Source organism: Grammomys surdaster, unplaced genomic scaffold (assembly GCF_004785775.1).
Source record: "Grammomys surdaster isolate TR1022 unplaced genomic scaffold, NIH_TR_1.0 126313, whole genome shotgun sequence".
NCBI lineage: Eukaryota > Metazoa > Chordata > Mammalia > Rodentia > Muridae > Grammomys > Grammomys surdaster.
This window is the reverse complement of record NW_021621113.1, coordinates 3,333,714-3,353,389: the sequence shown is the minus strand read 5'-3', so window position 1 is coordinate 3,353,389 and position 19,676 is coordinate 3,333,714. Positions and strand designations below refer to the sequence as shown.

General features: G+C 49.9%; 1 protein-coding gene across 1 annotated transcript; it reads left to right on the top strand.

The window, feature by feature from the left end:
- Positions 1-319: 319 nt before the first annotated feature.
- Positions 320-11,730, top strand: LOC114614124 (ornithine decarboxylase 1-like). Its single transcript, XM_028759570.1, has 9 exons — positions 320-457; positions 1,248-1,421; positions 2,429-2,601; positions 3,496-3,630; positions 4,827-4,992; positions 6,052-6,199; positions 10,109-10,209; positions 11,012-11,229; positions 11,706-11,730. The coding sequence occupies exons 1-9, from the start codon at positions 320-322 to the stop codon at positions 11,728-11,730; spliced, it is 1,278 nt and encodes a 425-aa protein (XP_028615403.1).
- The last annotated feature ends 7,946 nt before the right edge of the window (positions 11,731-19,676 follow it).

Sequence of the window (19,676 nt, the reverse complement as noted above, 5' to 3'; positions counted from 1 at the left end):
TCTACTGTGTCTCCATTCCTCATCTTGAGTGGGAATGTGTGGGAAGGGCCTGGAGGAGACTCACACACTCCCTTCTAAGGGAATGGCTGTGTAGCTTGCTTGTCACCTGCAATCAGTGGCTCTGGCCATGTGCCATCAGTGGCCTATTGTAAAGCTTGAGACTGTCAGTAGGACTAGGGAGGCTTAATGGAACCCAGGCTCCAGTGACTTGGCTAGCCTAGCTATGGGAGAGACAGAAGGAAGAGACTGGGTCCATAGATCTGTCCTTTCTATGATGCCAGAGCTGTGCCCGGTGAACACCTCAACTAGAGTCTCAGAGATGAACACCCCCTCTGAGGGCAGGAGGGAGCCTCTGGGAGTCTCAGAAACCCCATGGCCATCAGAGCCCATCACCTTGGGGCCAGAGACATCTGCCCGGCAGCTGGTCCTGAAGAAGATTCAGGAGTTGTCCATCTTGGTAAGGAGGGAGGGTAAGGAGGGAGGGTAAGTCTCACCCTTTCCATTACTGGTCATTACTGGTACCCAAGAAGGCTTCCTGTCTCAGACTGGGAGGCCATCAGTCCCGGCTTTCCCAGGGCCTCTGCTGAGGGAACGCTGTTGTCCCTACAGCGTCTCTTCCCTGCACTCAGGGTTTTACCCTCAACCAAGCCATCATCTGAGGCTGAAGTCATCTCTCTCCAGCTTTGCTTTACAAATGGCTGCCTTCCTGCATCTCTGTTTCAAGAGATAAAAAGACCAGAGTTCAAATCCTTTCTTTGCCAGCACACAGGAGGCAGAGGCAGGTGGATCTCTGTATGTTCAAGGTCAGCATGGTCTACATAGCAAGTTCTAGGACAGCTAGGGCTACATAGAGAGACCCTGTCTAAAACAAACAAACAAACAAACAAACAAATCCAAAAATCCCAAAACAAAAAAGAAAAAAGAAAATCAAATCTTCTCTTTGTCAGTTTCTTGCTTTGTGTCCTCGAGCCTGTTTTTCCTGGTCCTAAAAAAGAAGACATGAGTTAGATGTGGTGGTGTACACTTGTAATCCCAGCATTGAGGAGACTACTGTGGGAGCCTGGGCTACATAGCACGGGCTTGTCTAAACAAACAAACAAACAAATACACAAACGAATGAGCAAAACTCGAAGTGAATTGTCAAGAAAGGAAAAGAAAGTCGGAGGAAGGGTAATGATTTTGTCATAGGTGGAAAGGCCTCAGGACCTAACACCCCCCCATCTCCTTCTCTTGTCTTTGCCTAACAGGGCCGCCATGACGCCTTCATGGTGGCTGACTTGGATGTGCTGGCCAGCCGCCATCGGACCTTCCTCCAGGCCCTGCCCCGAGTCCAGCCCTTCTATGCAGTCAAGTGCAACAACAGGCCCTGGCTGCTGCTCGTCTTGGCTGCCCTGGGCACCGGCTTTGACTGTGCCAGCCAGGTGAGCATGGGTCAGCTTGCCTATCACCTCTCCACCGCCTGTCACTTTCTGAAGAAATACTACCAATGGTCAGGAGATCAGAAAGGGGGACCCTGGCCCCCAAGATGGTGCCTGGTGTGTTGAGACTTTGTTGTTGCTGCTGGTGGTTTTCATTTGTTCTAAGACTGAGTCTAATGTAGTCCAGGTTGGAATTCACCACGTAGCCTAGGATGACCTCAAACTTCTGGTCCTCCCAAACATAGTTTCTCAGTGCTGATTGGACCTAGGGCTTTGTGCATGCTATGCAAAGCAAGCTACCAACTTAGGTATAGCCCATTCCCTCAGATGCTTTTCAATGAATAAATGAGTAAATTGCTACGGTCAGCCTTGTACTTGGCTATGTGACAAGATCAAACAACATGAACTAGGGAACAGGTCCCTTCCTGGCATAGCCAGTCACCCTTCTGAGCCTCAGTTTCTCCCTCTTTAAAATGGGACCAACACTTAATGAAATAGAGGACACGACCATTCCTAGGTAAAGTTGAGGAGAAGGGTTTTACTGTAGATATGGAGGGAGAGGACAACCAGAGGCATCTGGAAGAGTCCAGACTGAACATGGCCTGCAGAATAGACCAGGCCATGAGGGGAGGGAGGGGGAAGAGGAGTAAGGGAGGAAGAGAAGAGAAAGAGAAGTTAGAAGGGCCAAGAGAGCACTTGGGAACCAGGAGTGTGTGGCCAAACCGCTGAGGTGTATGGGAATCAGACGCTGCGGGGATAGAAGCAAAGCCCCTGACTTGGGGAGGTTTAGGGAAGAAGGCAGGGTAAGAGGTGCTGGAGGACCCTCAGGTACTGAGGGAGACTTGTCTAGGGTTTCTTTGGGACCTGATGCTCTCCCAGTGAAGGACCTGTTTCCACAAGAGGCTCATTGGAAGATTCTCCCACTAGTTCAGGCTAAGGTCCAGTCCCCAAAGAGTTGGGAAAAGTGGGAGCAGCAGGTAGCCCTAACTCTGGCTTTTCTCCCACCCCAGGGGGAGCTAGAGCAGGTGCTGAACTTGGGTGTGGCCCCCTCACGAATCATCTTCGCCAACCCTTGCAAGGCCATCTCCCACATTCGGTACGCAGCCAGCTGTGGGGTGCAGCTTCTGACTTTCGACAGTGAGGAGGAGCTGATTAAGTTGGCCCAGCACCACCCTGGGGCTAGGTGAGATGACAGAGGTTCAATTGGAAACAGTGGGTTGAGGGACCCCGACCGAGGGACCTGGGCCTCAGTAGCCAGGTAGAAGGTAGCCCCAAGAAAAACTCTGGGCAACAAGAGTGTTGGACTGCAGGCACAAGGGTTTGGTTAGAAGGCCCAATGCCCTCTCTGAACACATTAGTGTCAAGAAGACCTTGTCTCTGCATAGACACTGGACAGAGCCCAGCATGAGATGGTCTGACATCCATGATATCATAGAAAAAGTACTTACAAACCGGGCAGTGGTGGCGCACGCCTTTAATGCCAGCACTTGGGAGGTAGAGACAGGCAGATTTCTGAGTTCGAGGCCAGCCTGGTCTACAGAGTGAGTTCCAGGACAGCCAGGGCTACACAGAGAAACCTTGTCTCCAAAAACCAAAAAAAAAAAAAAAAAAAAAGAAAGAAAGAAAGAAAGAAGGAGTACTTACACTAGAGTTAGACCAAGGATTGCATTTCCAATTCATAAGCCATATGTTGTATAATATCTCTGATTCTTTTTGTTTTGTTTTGTTTTTTTGTTTTTCGAGACAGGGTTTCTCTTTATAGCCCTGGCTGTCCTGGAACTCACTCTGTAGACCTGGCTGGCCACGAACTCATAGAGATCCACCTGCCTCTGCCTCCTAAGTACTGGGATTAAAAGGCGTGAACCACACTGCCCAGCCTATACCTCTGGTTCTTCAGAAAGTTTTACCGATGTGATTCTGTCCTGCCTGCACTTGCCCGACAGGATTCTGTAAGCATATGTGCTTACTCCTTGCTCTCTAGTGCTGAGTAGTTGGGAGAAACTAGGCAGGGACAGGTGGGAAGGTTGGAGGGTCTCAGGGTTCCTGTGCACCCCTGCCATCCTCCCTCTGCCTCCAGGTTAGTCCTCCGGATACAGACCCAGGGCAGTCGAAGCACCTTCCCGCTGCACACCAAGTTTGGAGCCTGTTTGGAGGCATGTGGACACCTGCTCCAGGTGGCCAGAGAGCTGGGATTGGCTGTGGTGGGGGCCTCGTAAGTGAGCACTGGTCTTCCCTGTCTCCATTTCTATTGCTGTCCCTAGGCTGCCAAGGACTCGGGGACACCTCTGCTTTGTGTGTTTTCTAAGCCTAGAGGATGTGAGGCCGTGGGGATGAAATTGAAGTCAACATCAAAGAAACATAACACTCCAGATATGTAACATTTTCAAACAGTATTTAAAAAGTCAAAACAAATGCAAAATCTCCATGATGAGAAAAATTGGAATTTTAAATGAAGGCAGGATTGGTGTAGCTGATTTTCTATTTTCCCCTGGGGTCTAATCACTGTTACAGATCCAGTCTCTGTCTGAAATTTTTACATTTCATTCCTCCTGTATTCATTTTATTTTTTTCTGAGAGCTGGGTGTGGGGACACTCAGCTGGAATCCCAGCACTCAGGGAGGCAGAGGCAGGAGAGTAGCGAAGTCAAGGGCAGGCTGACAACAGGAGACGGTCTCCAAAAGGGTCAGGCTAGGGACATAGCACTCCAGAACTCCAGAGGTGGCAGTGGAGGGTCAGAAGTTCAAGGCCACCCTTGGCTATATAGCACATTGGAGGCTAGCTTGTGCTATATGAGGTATTATCCAAAAAAAAATTGCATTAATTAGTTATGTGTTTTTATGGCCCCTTACATTTTAAAAATTAATAATGTTTGAATTAAACTTTTTACTTTTTCATAAATGTGTGTGTGTGCACATGCCATGGACAACTTTTAGGAATGAGTTTTCATCTCTCATCATGTGGGTTTTGGGAATTGAACTCAGGTAGTTAGGGTTGGCAGCAAGTACTTTTACACTGTGGGCCATCTAACCAGTCAGGTTTTGCGTCTCCGAGAATGCCTCACACGCTTCATCCCATCTAACTGGTTACTCAGCTTATCTTCAGAGGGCAGAGGGTTGTGGGACTCTAACGACATGAGCTCTAGGTAAGAGAGCAGGAGCCCCTTTAACAGAGGCTTGGGAGTGAGCAGCTGGGAGAAAATGTCACTCTGTCCTGAGCCCTGATAGGATGACTATGGGATGTGCGTCTCCCTGAGGACACATGTTGTGACCAAGGCCACATACCTCTGTGGGTGCCAATCTTGGCACTGGCAAGTCTTGAAGCCCCTGGGTGGGTGTTCCCTGGAACATCTCTCCTCACACTGACTTCAGTCTCCACCTGTGTGTCTTCCACATCAATGGCGGTGCTCAGCTTCCACGTGGGTTCTGACTGCCATACGCCCCAGAGCTACAGGCAGGCCATCGCTCACTGCCGTAGTGTGTTTGACATGGGCTGCAAAGCTGGCCACCACATGAGCCTCCTGGATCTTGGAGCGGGGTTCCCAGGAATTGAGGGCTCCGAAGCCAGATTTGAGGAGGTGAGACGGATGGCCCCAAGGCATGAATAGCAGTCTGGGTGTAGCCGCTTGAGGTGCAGGGTCAAGTGTGTGTGCACACCCGTGTGTTTGTACATAGTAACCTTGTGTAACTGGGAATCTGTTTGTGGGCACTGGGGTTTGCCTTTGGTACACGTCTTCACTGACTACATGCATGGCTGTGAGTGTCTGAGTGTGTGTGCCTGCTTCTTATCGTGTTTGTTTTTGTTGCCTCACATCTCTGATACAAAATCAGAAGTTACATCTGACAATGGCTTCCTCTTCCTCCTCTTCCTCTTCTCCCTCCTCTTCCTCCTCATCTTCCTTTTCTTCCTCCTTCTCCTCTTCTTCCTCCTCCTCCTTTTTCTTCTCTTCCTCCTCCTTTTCTTTTATTTCCTTTTCCTTTTCCTTTTTTCTTTTCTTTTCTTTTTTTTTTTTTTAGACAGGGTTTCTCTGTGTAGCCCTGGCTGTCCTAGAACTCACTCTGTAGACCAGGCTAGCCTCGAACTCTCGAACTCAGAAATCCGCCTGCCTCTGCCTCCCAAGTGCTGGGATTAAAGGCGTGCGCCACCACCGCCCGTCCCCTCCTCCTTTTCTTTTTTCTCATCCTTCCCCTCCCTCTTTTTTTCTTCTTCCTCTTCATCCCATCCTGTCTCCTTCCCATCCCCATCCCTCTTCTTCCCATCCCCCCTTCTTTTTCATCTCCTACCTGGCATGAGGAGGGTAAGGGTTATACCACTGAGCAGTCTCTCCAGCATCTCTGTGTCCTCCTTTAGACACGTTAGCTGTGCTAATGTGACCCTGGCTATGCCTGGTAGGAGCTCATGACCCCTTAGCCTCAGCAAACATCCTGTCTCTGCTGACCATGCTCCAGTTATCCACAATGTCACATTCCAAAGGGTGCCAGAGCCTGTGCTCTGGCTGTGCGCTCTGGCCTCTCCCAGCCTCATTTCTACTTGTTTCTTCTCTCCGCATGGCTATGGGAGGGACACAGGGAAGGGAGGGTGGTCAGGTCCATTGCTTAGACTCTGGATACAGTAGAGACGGGATCTGTCACCACAGATGGCAAGAGTGGTCAACGCTGCCCTGGCCCAGTACTTCCCCGAGGGGACCGGTGTCGAGGTCATTGCGGAGCCTGGCCGCTTCTATGCGGAGTCTGTGTGCACAGCTGCTGTGAGCATCATCGCCAAGAAGGCCTCCCTGGAGCCAGGTGTGTAGCCACTGTCCGGGTGTCCCCAGGACTCAGGGAGAGGTTGGACAGTGGGTTTGGGGTGAGTCCTGGGTACCTACTTCTAGGAAGTGAGATTAGAGCTGGGCACGGGATTGGCCCTGTCTGTACACTGTTTACTGTTGCTCAGAAGAAAGGGAGATGAAGGGCAGAGACCAAGGTGTTCTTCTAGGTATTGTGTAAGTCTACCCTGCACTGAGGGAGCAGTTGCAAGGTATAACCCATGAGTCCCTAGACACCCAGTGTCTAAACCCCGTCAATCAGGAGCAGACCCTGGAGTGCACCAAGTGGCAGTTCCAGAATATACATGTTCCCACAATGGCTAGCTCATGGTTGACTGCTGACCGCTGAGGCATCCCCGAGGCTGACATCCTCTGGTGACAGTAGCTGTTGACACTCATTACAGTGTCTCCCTGGAGAGTTCTTTGACTATTTTGTCTCTGAGTGTGGGAGGAAGGTAGGATTGCTATGTTCCCAGACAATGACCCAGAAATATTTTCATGGCAAAATCGAGAATATTCCCAGATCTACATCCACTGGGTTAGCGCTCTTTGATCTGGATGGAGTGACACTGGAGTGCAAATATCTGTCAGTCAGTCCGATCCTCTCCCCTACTCTTCTGATGAAGTGTCTCATTGGAGGGTACGGGGTGTAGCACACCGGTCTTCCGTCATTCCACCACAGATAATTACAAGGATTTGGAAGATTGTTACATCCACAGAAGCAAGAGCTGTCAATATGCAGAAATCAATGACAGCTGAAATACATATTTTGCCTCAGGCCTGCTCACCAGTCTTGTGAGACAGCTTTGGGTAACCCTCAGTGAATGTGTGTAGACATGGAGACTCAGAGAGGGCAGTGGATCATCCAAGGCTATACAGCTCATGAACAGTGCAGCTGGCCCGGGTCCTTCTGACTCCAGGGTAGGTGCGCTTCGCCCCTGGCATCACGCTTAACTCAACCCAGAATCGATCCAGGTATCACTGGGGCTGGGGCTAGAGAGGGAGGGAGGAGAAAGGAAACTATCAGAGTCTATACTCAGAGTCAGCATCCAAGTGGCGGCCGACTGTCTAGATGTTAAGAGAATCTGACTGAAATCCTGAATGCAGGTTCGGGAGCAATGTGAAAGCAAGCTAAGATGGCTGTGAAGAGCAGGCTGGTGGGTGGTCGTGTCTGGGGCACTTGTAACAAGACCATGTGGGATGGAAAGCTGCCATGTGCGTATCTGAGTCACATCAATAGAAGCAGTGTTCAGAGGGAGGGGACATCCGCAGCTGGTGTTGCTGTCACGGTTGCACATGGTTTCTCAGCACACCCAGGATTTGTCCTAAGGATTTGCTCTAATTAGCTATGGCAAGACATACACAGAGACATGCCTCGGATAAAGTCTGACAGTTTCCCAGAGACAGCAGTCCCTGCGTGTATCATCCACCCAAAGTGGATGGGGAAGGAAAAGATGGCCAGCCTCTTCACTGGGATATTTGCTTGTGGAGATAGGCCTAGTGTAGTCTAGACTGACCTGGGCCTTGCCACGTGAGGGGGGTCTCTTCAGGTGTAGGCAGGCAGCGAAGGGAGAGGTGGGAATGAAAACTCGGTTCCAATTGATGTTGACAACCTGGATCAGACTTCAGGGAGTCTAATCCTAGGTGGTTTACTGGTATATTTAAACACAATCGCATTTGGAAAAAGGTTTCCAGGCAACAATCATTCCAATTCTAGGTGCACAATATAGCTTAAGGTGTGACCACGTAGAAACTCCTTTACAAAGTGTGTGTGACCATGAGGGTGGGTTCTACAGCTTTAAGACCTAGGATCTGGTATCGTCTCAGTCCGAGATAGCATAGAGGTCAACAGGCCAAAAGTACGTGTGACATCTCCCCTAAGGGTGGACTCTGTTGACTTGAGAGCTAAAGATTCTGGAATAGACGTTCTGGGGGGCTTGGGTGAGGTCTGCCTCTACAGATAGCAAGAGATCACTGGGTCAGGAACAATGTTCTGTCACAGCTTTCGGGATGGAAGGCGTGTTGTTTTTTTTTTATTTCCACCATTGAGGAGACACACCTCAGTGAGTGGTTAACATTCCGGGTTTCCTTAGTGGTCTGTGAACACAAGGACCATTGTGCCCACCACAGCCCTGAGGCTAAGAATGACCTGAAACTGCTGATCCTCCTGCCTCTTAGTTTATAAGTGTGCACTACAATGACTGGGTAAATCAATGACTGGATTTATGTGGTACTGGAATCGAACCCAGGGCTTTGTGTAGTCTAGGCAAATTCTCTACCAAAGTAACCTACTGCTACTTTTATTATTATTACTGCTACTATTATTATTATTTAGGTGAGTTCTCACTTTGTAGTCCATCCTGGCCTGGAACTTGTGGCGACCCTCCTAGCCCAGGTTCCTGAGTGCTGGGATGACAGTTGTGAGACACCACACTCCACTTCCATTGTGGTTACAAGGGAGGGAATGGCTGGCCAGGTTGGGCATGTGAAACAGGCTTCATTCTGGCTGGTTTGGGTGATTTCATCAGTTTCAAAAAGTATAAGGATGACTGTGGTCTCAGATCCTCAGGTGACAAACACCAGGAAAGTGGCTGGTACAGGCATAGCTCAGGAAGTGAGTCAGCAGGGCTGGAAAGATGGCTCAGCAGGTTAGAGCATTTGCTTTTGCAGAGGACCTGTGTTCAATTCTTAGTACCCATGTGGTGGCTCACAACCATCTTTAACTTCAGTTCCAGCGCCCTCTTTTGGCCTCTGTGAGCACTGCATGAATGTGGTGTACAGACACACATATCAGCAGAACATTCATTCAAAATAAATCTAAAAAAGTTTTTAAAGGAAGCATTTGGCTGCTTGGGCTCTGGTCTGGTGGCTGTACATGAAGGAGGCCATCTGTGTGGACAATTGCTGACTCTAAGAATTAGCTAGCCTGGGAAGGTCAGACTCCTCTGTGTCTTCAGAGCCCAGATGCCAGAGTATCAAGAATATCAAAGAGACCAGATGTGCTGCTTCCCACCTGTAATGTTAGCACTCAGGATGCAGAGACAGATCATGAGTTCAAGACAAGCCTGCGCTACATAGGCCAGTGTGGGTTATGAGAATCTGTCTCAAACAAAGAAACAGGAACACAAAATAAAACAGGGTGTGGTGGCACATGTCTGCAATCCCAGGACTCAGGAGGCTGAGGCAAGATCACAAACTTCAGTGCCATCCTGGCTACATGATAAGAGTCTCTCTCAAAAGTCAAGATCTTCAGATATCAGTCAGTGGCAGAACATTTGCCTAGCAAAAGCAGAGCCCTGCCTTCAATCTCCACCAACACCATGTAAATTAGAGAGGGAGGGAGGAAGGAAGGAAGGAAGGAAGGAAGGAAGGAAGGAAGGAAGGAAGGAAGAAAAGAAGGAAATGCAAGAGCATTCCTGAAAGGAAGAAAATGGACACACTAGCATGTCCTGAAGTAAAACATCAAATACACACCAGTGTTCCTGTCCTGCTTCACACAGTAGGTGCCCAGGAACCTAGTCCAAGAATTTAAACCTGTGTCCAGGGATAATCCTAGCCTATTGCCTACTCCCATGGACTTCTGGCAAGACTCAGTTTCTCCAACTGTAATGCAGGAGTCATGGTACCCAATAAATGCACTCCTCACATGAGGAGCTTAAAACAGACCATCCCATCCCAGTTATTGCTGTTCAGTGGTCCTGTGTGGGGAGCAGAGAGCACTGGGGACTGGTACAGGCCCATGTTATGGCAGGAGGGGGGTGGGAAAGACCCTTAAGACAAGGCAGGAGTTCTGCAGCACTGAGCAGCAGGCCTGGACCCCGCCCAAGGGAGAAGGGACTCCCTAGGGAGACCTGGCCAAGCACAGCTCATTTGTTCATTCTGTTCCCAGGAGGCCACAGGAAGCTGGCATACTACCTCAATGAGGGCCATTATGGCGCCTTCCGAATCTTCCTCAGGGAACCTGTCCCCAGGATACCCATAGTGGTGAAGGTAAGGGAGCCTTCTGTGTTCTATGACCAGCCTCTGTCCCAAGAGTCAGGGTCTCAGGTCACCCACGCTCTGGAGGTCGCCATGCTAGGCATGGCTGTAACTGCATGTGCACAGCTGTATGTGTTTCCTAGGGCACACCCGATGATTCATGCCTGTGTCGGCACATGTCTGTGGAGGCTGCATGGGTCTGATCAGCTCCGGGTGCTTCTGTGTGCATCTCCGTATGTGCTGCGGCTGTGTGTGCGTCTAGAACTCTAGAATGCTGGAGATGCAGGAGACTTGGGGAGTAGTGGGTTCTCAAGCCCCGTTCACACCAGAGCCCCCTGTGAAGCTACCTGGCCACGCCCTCATACACAGAAATAGATGTAAATCTTCGGGTTGAACCCAGCATCCGTTCATCATTAAAACTCCCCAGGTGACTCCAATGTGCAGTGGTCTCTGAGACCTAGTCTTCGGGTCCCCAGTATGTATGTGTGATGCGCTTTTGGTCTGCAAGCTCCAGGACAACAGGCCTTTGTGTATGTCCTAAACACCGGCACAGAACAGCCACTCTGTCATTGTTCCCAGTAGTTGAATAGTATTGTCCTTGCTGGCATATGCCCATATGTCCCCCCAGCGCCAAGTCTAACATCGCAGCAAGGAGGCAAGACTCTTCCTTATCTGGCCCCACCTCCTTCTCCCCCGACCAGGAGTTCTCCTCGGAGCCCCGCCTCTTCCTTCTCTGGCCCCACCTCCTCTCTGCAGGAGTTCTCCTCGGAGCCCCGCCTCTTCCTTCTCTGACTCCTCCTCCTTCTCCCTGCAGGAGTTCCCCTCGGAGCCCCGCCTCTTCCCCTGCACTCTTTATGGCCCCACCTGCGATGCCTTTGACCGGCTGTTTTCGACAGAGGTTCGGTTGCCAGAGCTGGATGTGGGCGACTGGCTAATTTTCCCTGACATGGGTGCCTACAGCAGCTGCATGAGTTCCACCTTCAATGGCTTCCCGATCACAACTGTCTATGATGCCATGAGCCCCCAACTCAGGTGTCCAGGGGGAAGGATATGGAGGGCAGCCATAGGGGGCTTTCTCCTGACTCTGGGCCTGCCAATGTGAGCTGGTAGCTGAGCTTGGGAAACTCGAGCCTAGGAAGCAGGCTCTTCACCTGACCCTAGTAGGGCCTAGTGGGTTTCACCTCACTCTGGCACGGGTTTCTTTATGCTTGACTAGATCTTGCCTCTCCTCGGATATGTCAGAGGTTCCAGGGCAGCTGTACCAGCTGAGGTGTGGATGCTTCGGTGGGGGTAGAATCAAGCAGCCTATGGACCCATCTAGATCCTGGTGCTATATCCCAAACCTTACAGTCTCTGGTGGTTTGTGATAGCTCCCCAGTTCTCAGGATTGTCTCTCAGATGAGCCCCTGCCCTGGGGACCCTGCTCCACCCAAATCAGGACTCACCACCAGAGGACGTGGGTGGGAGGAGCCCTATGAACTCCTTGAACTGTAGCAACTTTTCCACAGGAGCCTACTGGAGACAGTACCTTAGGCCCAGACATGGCCAGAAGGGAGAGGAGTCAGACACCTGGTATGATATGCCCGCTGGGGAAAGCTTACTGTGAGAGGTCTATGGGGTTGGTCCTTGGGGGAAGTGAGGCCTGGCCTCTTCTGCACTGATGAGGCCCTTTTATATATCGGAAATGGTTATCTTTCTTGAGTAAGCTTGAAGTTCCAGATGACTGTCTTGGGTGGCTGACTTGCCATCCCTTCTGGCTCTCAATCTCCCAAGACAATAGGATCTCGATGGGGAACGGGGGAGACAAAGAAGGTCGGACTTGTGCTGACACATGAGCTAGGAACCTTAATCACAAAAAAGACTGTGTCCTGGGGGAAGGACACAAAAGGGTACCTAGGAGTGCTTCAGGATGAAGTGTGTGGGGAAGAGGGAGTGACTGGGCAAAGCCACTACCTCCTGTGTGCTTTCTAAACTTCCTCTGATGAGGCTTTCTGGGATTCACAGTCTCTGCCAAGGCTTTCAAGACCTTCAAGTTGTGTCATGAGCCAGCTCCACCTTCTGAGGGAATCTTCCACCATCCCCCACCACCAGACATCCAGTGGAAGCTGTGGGCTGCAGACCCCTCCCATGAGTGTGGGCAAGGCTCAGCCTTCAGGACAGTGTGATGCTCACTTGACCTCTCCACAGCTTGCAACTTAGGAGTGGAAACATTAATCTCTATCTATCCAAGGAGTTTCAAAGTGCAGATACGATTGGGCTTTGAGGAAACTAAAAAAAAAAAAAAACTACTTAGATGCATTAGCTGGTGTGTTCTGCTTGTTCTGTGGGTGTAGTTATCTAGGACTATGAATATTTATATTCGTTCATCTGTCCATCTGTCCATCATCCATCCGTCTGTCCATCATCCATCCATCCATTCATCAACCATCCATCCACTTATGATTCATCCACCTGTTCATCCATTCATTCACCTAGCAATCTACTACCTACCCATCCATCCATTTGTTATCTATTATCCATCTATCCACCCATCCATCAGACATCAGTCATCCATCCGTCCACTCATCCATCCGTCCATCCATCCATCCATCCATCCATCCCTCAGTGCTGTTCTAGACCCGAAAGACCCATGTTCAATATGAGAGGGGAAGCTTTACTTTACAGGCAAGAAAAGACAGAGCACCATCAGTCCCGCAAAGGGACATGGGAGCCTAAGTCCTGCCAAGAAAATGAAAGAGGAAGAGAAGGGAGTGAGCAGCAGTGGCAGGGCAGGGGCAGGTGACTGCCCGGAGCCCAGGGGAAGTGTAGGGAAGTGTAGGGTGCACCCAAGAGGTCCCAATGTGGTAAACAGCAAGTCCTAAGGTCAGGATGATGAACTTCAAGTAAAGGCCAGAAGACCTGTGTTAGTGAGCCAGGTGGGGGCGGGAGGTTAAGATGAGGCAGGGGCAGGGTCCAGGCTGGCCCAACAAGGATCTTGCTAAGTCAGGGTTCTTATGTTAATTCTGAGCAGATGAAGGCAGAGTGCAGGAGTGAACACAGAGGCAGCAAGGAGGCTTCTCTCAGCCCTGTTAGAGAAGGGGTGGAGAGAGATGGCTCAGCGGTGGCTGCTCTTCCAGAGGTCCTGAGTTCAATTCTCAGAAACCACATGGTGGCTCACAACCAACTATAATGGGATCTGATGCCCTCTTCTGGTGTGCATGAAAACAGAGCACTCATATACCTAAAAATATGTAAGTAAATCTTAAAAAAATAAAAAGAAGGGATGGGTGTTGGGCCAATGGGCTGTGCCACCAGACTAGTCAGAACTAGTCAGAACCAGAACTAGTCAGTTTGAGCAGGCTCGAACCCTGGGGAATATCAGAATTGAGACAGGCAGGCATGGGGCCAGCTCCCTGTCAAGCTGGACACCCCACTGAGAGGGCCACGACAATCAGTCATGTCTGGATAACACCTGAAGTCCTTCCCCCTGCAAATAGAGTATCCCTAGCATCTTGGACTGAGCCAATGAGGAGCACCTACCCCTGGTTCCTACCCTCCTCCCAAAATGTTTGTAAGGTCCCTATCCACATGGAATAAAGTGCAGGAGTCATTTCACCAAGAACTGTCTGGGAGTGGCCGTTTTATTGAGCTGTAACGCTCTGGGTAAGAGTTTTCTCTCCTGAAGTATGTTCTTCACCGGATTTTGGATCCGCCCAGCAGGTGGGGCTCAGTACCCCGACTACAACTGCTGTGGATCCCTGCTGCCCAGAGCAGCTCCTCGCCTTTCACTGTCCAAGGTAGCTACTTTCTGCAGCTGGCTTGCCTAGCAGCTCATGCTGTGGTTCTGGGATGCATGCTGCTGCTCGCCACCCGCCACCACGGCTGCCGCTGGCACTGGCTCTGCTATGGTAGCAGTAGCAGGAGAGACCCCAGCCACCTGCCCTGCACGGGCTTCCATTCGGAGAGCTGTAACACTTTGGCCGTTCATGCCAGACCAGAGCCCCCTTGGAACTTTTCATTCAGGCTGGACCAGAGATCCTTGGAATTTATCCCTTCTGGTTCCATGGAGAACAATGCCTGGAGACCCCATCACAGACTGTGATCTGCCTCCCCTGAGCAACCGTAACACCCCTCAATGGCGAGGGAGACTACCAGACTAGATTTGGAAATAAGGGGAAGTAAAATCAGACCTCAGGGTTTTAGGGCCAGGGCTGCCCTTTCATGACTAGAGAGGGGAGGGTGGGTTACGTGGGTGGAAATCAAGACTCTGCCCCAACAAGTGTGATAAGATGCACAGGCCTCCAAGTGGACCCTACAAGAACCAGTCTCTAAGGATGAAGATGGGAGAGTGAGAGGGGTCGGTATTGGGTGGCCCCCACAGTTCTGGGATCAAATGACTTCTAAGCCTCTCACCCATAACGGATTTTGCTCTTGAAATTCAGACCATGATTTCTCACTCTAAAATGAACACTCTTTCTTCCCTTGGTCCCTTCTCCCTGCGGCCTTCCCTTCTGTTTCCACAATAGCACTGTTACTGCCTGTAACAGTAGACAACAAAGAAAAGGATGCTCGGCTGTGCCCAAGGCTGCTGAGGTAAGAGGTGAGATGAGACGAGGAAACGGCGAACTCCGAGGCCACTGATGGGCTTCGGGGGTCCGAGGAGTATGAGGGATCCCAGCACAGACAGTCTCTCAGGGAGACGTACTATAGCGGAAACAGGAGGGAAAGCTGCAGGGAGAAGGGACAAAGGGAAGAAGGAGGGTTCATTTTAGGGTGAGAAATCATGTTTTGAATTTCAAGAGCAAAATCCATTATGGATGAGAAGGCTTAGAAGCTATGCAGGAAGCGGGCGTGCCCTCAGGCCAAGCAGGGCAGGGTGGAGGGCGAGTGGTGCATCGGAGCCCTTGTAGAGCGCTGTAGCGAGCAGGCTGAGGGAATCTGGGGCGAGGAAAAGGAGCATTTTCCTCAGATGTGCTTCCCAGTGATTCAAGTACCAAGGCCATCACGAAGAGAAAGGGGGCAGGAGGAGCTTCGTGTTCCCAGAAGGGAACAGGCGCACAGCCAGAACAAGGCTGGGAGAGGATGCGCCAGCGAACCGCTGCGGGTTGTGCAAGGACAGCTGAAGGCTTGCAGGAGGCAGCGGGCTGGAGGTTTGCCCTCACCCGTGTCCTGCCGTGGGCACAGGTACAGAGTGGGTGGAGGTTACTGGAGCTACAAGAGGTGGTCTGGGATCTCTGCAGATCCAGGCTCTACCTACGGCCCTAGAAGTCCTCTGGGCTTTTTCCTATCCATATGTAGAAGCAGCTTTCCCTGGGACCCCTAGCCAGTGCCAAAGCCAGGGATTAACGTCTACTGTCCTCGGTTGGCTCCATTCCTCAGCGAGGCCTGCACACGCACAGCAAGCATGGCTCTTAGATCAACTCAGGTACTAGGTAAACTGCTTAGTCTATGCTTCAGCCATGGTGCCTTTCTGCCACCTACTGGTCGTGATTGGCATCGCGCCCGAGTTGAGCGCCAATAGGGTTTCTGGGCTCCAGTAAACAAAGGCCAATTGAAGAAGGCTTGACGGGTTCGTTTTGTTTCTTTCCCTTCACCTGCCCCAACCCCTTTAAATCTTCATTTATTTTGTATATGTGTGGGTATGTCTACAGGGGACACGCTCTTGCCAAGGCGATCACGTGGCAACCAAAGGATAACTTGCAAGAGTTTGTTCCCTCCTCTTCCATCATGTGGGTTGTGGGGATTGAACTCCTGACAATTGGTGGCAAGACACGCTGATCCATTACAGCACCCCTCCTTTTTCCTCTTTTATCTTTTGCAACCCCACCCCGCAAATTCTGAGGTGCTAGTAGTCTAGAGAGACGATTCTAAGTAGTCATTTGTCCTTGCCTATTCAATCCATCCATTCATGAGTCTACAGAACACTTACTCTGTTCCACACTGCCGTGGGCGCCACGGCTAGTCAGGAAGGGAACAAGAGAGATCACAGCTCTTCAGCAAGGACATCCCGTGTGGGAGTGGAGAGAGACAGGAAATGGACAAGGAGATAAACTAGAGAATGGTAGAACGTGCTGGATGACTAAGGGAATTCAGAGAAGGTGACGTGGCAATGGAACCAGAGGATACAGCAGACAGCTCATAGGCCAGAGAGGAGGCTGGCCCAGAAGCACTGACCAGAGAGGCTAACAGGTCTGCGCTGATCTAGGAGGTCAAAGAGGAGGCCTGGAACTCATGAACCTCCAGCCTCAGCCTCCTGAGTGCTGGGATTGCCAGCGTGTGCATGGCATCCACACAGCAATATGAGTGTTGTAAAAACAAACAAACAAAAACAAAAAAAGGCAAACGTCTGAAATTCATATATAACCTCCTTTCTCCAAAAGTTAGATATTATTGTTATTGTTAAACATCTTAGTTGCTTAAAGCTGATCTTCATTCAGACCCACTGCATCATCGCTGGGAGGTGAGACCAGGACTCTGCATGTTTAAGGTGTCCGAAGGTCCTCCTTAAAACAAAATCCAAGGACTGGAGAGGTGGCTCCGCAGTTAAGACCTCTGCTCTTGCAGAGGACCTGAATTCAGATCCCAGAACTCACATCAAGTGACTTACAAGTCTCCCTATAACTTCTACTCCAGGGACATCCTATTGGGACATCTGCCAGCACTCCTATGTAGGTGGTACACACACACACACACCCCATACACACACACACACACAAATAAATAAATAAAAATCAATCTTTAAAAAGTAAAAAACTCAAAACTCTACAATGACATTTTTAATTTTTAAACATTATTTTATACTTATTTATTTGTTTTGTTAGAGGTTAGGGAGTAGGGGTGAGGGAGTAAGGGTTGGGCACCTACCATGGCATGCGTGTGGAGATCCGAGGACAGACTGAGGAAGTTAGGGAGTTGGTTCTCTCCTTCCATCGTGTGGGTTCAGGGAATCAAATTCAGGTCAGGTTTGACAGCAAGTGCCTTTATTCACTAAGCCATCTTCCTGGCCTCCAGACTCTTTTTATGCTTATATACACCACAAATACAGGAAAACACACTGGTTAAAAGCCACCATAGAAGCCAGGAGGTGGTGGCACACGCCTTTAATTCCAGCACTCCAGAGGCAGAGGCAGGCAGATCTCTGAGTTTGAGTTCAAGGCCAGCCTGGTCTACAGAGTGAGTTCCAGGACAGCCAGGGCTACACAGAGAAACCCTGTCTTGAAAAACCAAAACAGAGAGCTGACTCAGTGGTTAAGAGCACTGCTCTCCCAGAGGATCTGAGCTTGGTTCCCAGGGCTAGCTCGCAGCTCACAACTGTGTGTAATTCCAGCTCCAAGAGATCCGATGCCCTTTACTGACCTCTAGAGATATCTGAAAATATAGACAAAGACACACAAGGACATGCACACACATGCTTAAGACAAAATCTTTAAAAAAAAGAACCCACATCTTAAAGATAGATAAATAAATAATAAATAAATATGTAAAACAAAGCTCCTGGTAGTGGCTTATGTCTAAAGCCAAAGCCTGGCCACTGCCATTTTCAGAAGAGACTCTCTCTGTATTCCTCCCAGGTTCTCACTCCTGTGCCCAAAGAGAAAACATCACCCCAACTTCCTCTTTGCTCGTGTCTCCTATGTTTGGTTTTGAGTTTGTACAATTTCGGCGTTAGTTACTTTTCTTGCTGTGCCAAAGCAAAAGCGATGTGAGGGAGGAAGGGTTTATTCTGGTTCTGAGTTCGAGGCTATTGCCCATCACCACAGGGAAGGCGGGGCAACAGGAGCTTAAGGCATCTGGTCACAGGAACCGAAGGAAGCAGAGAGACAGACTGCGGCTGTGCTGCTGGCTTTCTCTCTCTCTCTTTTTTAAATTCAGCCTAGAAGCCCAGCCAAGGCAATGGTGCACCTTATATAGAGAGTGAATCTTCCTACCTCATTTAACCCAATCTAGAAACTCCCTTGAGGACACGCCCAGAAGCTTGTCTCCTAGGAGATTTCCGATACCGATCTGTTGAAACCCTCTAATCATCACGATTCCACTTAGCCTGTTTCTTGTGGGTTCTTTTGGGGTGTAATTTATATTTTAATTTTTACAATGAAAACCATGATCAGTTTTAGGACATCTTCAACCTGCTATCCTACTGCCATCCATCCAGCTGCAACAAGACAACACTTTTAGCCAGCGTCACCAGATTCCTACTGTCCTGGTTAATAACCCTTATTGCCAATTTGCCAGATCGCTCTGTCTGTGGGGAACAGTCCTGATTGTTGATTGATGTGGGAGGGTCCAGACCACTGTCGGTGGTGCCACCCGTGATCAGGCCAGGCATGAGCGTAAACCAGAGGGAGCAAAGCCAGCAAGCCGTGTCCCCCTGTAGTAACCTGCTTCCATTCCTGCCTCCAGGTTCCTGCCTTTGAGGCCCTGCCCTGACTCAGTGGTTACCTGGAGGTGTAACCTGAAATAAACACTGTCCTCCCCAAGTGGCTTTGGCTTGCGGGCTGTTCTCGGAGTGTTTGATCCCAGTAAGAGGAAGCAAATCTGAACACGGCTTAAAGAGCCCCAGGAGAAGGCAGAGTATCAGGTTCCTCATTGTCGCCGAGCACTCAGAGCTGTGTTTGCTTTGATGATTCCTCGCATCCTATTTAGCCTTTCTATTTCTTTTCCTCTTGTAAGTCATTTGTTAGGGAAAGCAGGCCATTTGTCAGGGTTTCCTCGCCATGGCTGCCAAGTGCAGCCCCACTGCGCAGGGCTTGTCTCCCCCTACTGACTTCCCTGCTCACTGGTGCATAGGCTTATTACAGGCTTAATCCCGTTTATGTTTGATTTTTTTTTCCCTTTTTTGACAAACCTAAGCAATGAGTGTGTGTTCAGCATCAGGAAAGGCTTTGCGTTGTGTTTTCTTTCTCTGTGTGTCTCTCTGTTCCCCTCTCTGTCCTCTCTCGTTGTGCATTTCTTACTGCAGACCTGAAATTGGACTAGTGATCTTGCTAAGTATCTAGAGATGGTGTTGCTAGTTAATACGGCAGATAAATGCCTACTTCCCGAGACTGCTTAACAGCTTACACCTACGTTCCCATCAGCCCTATATGAAAGACCTAATTGCTCCAAAGTTAAAAGTGCTATTTTTCTTTTTTAGCTATTGGTGCTATGAAATACTAATTCACTGTGCTTTTTAAAATAATGTTTGTTGTATTATTTAGATAAACAGATTTGGGAGGGGTGTAGGGGAAGGTCCTACTATGTAGCCTAGGCTGCTTCAAACCTACAGTCCTCCTGCCTCAGGCTCCTGAGTGCTAGGATTTTGGGATTTGAAATGACTTATCAAACAATGGTACTATTTCTTCCTCATGTTGATTGGCTGTCTGTGCCTCTTTCACAAAATGTCTGACTTGTGTCAGTGACCTAGGGTGCCCCCATGAAGATGGCTTAAGAGAAAGTCAAGTGTTGTCTCATTGCCCTGTGATAGGAACCAGGGAGTTAGCCGGGCAGTGGTGGCGCATGCC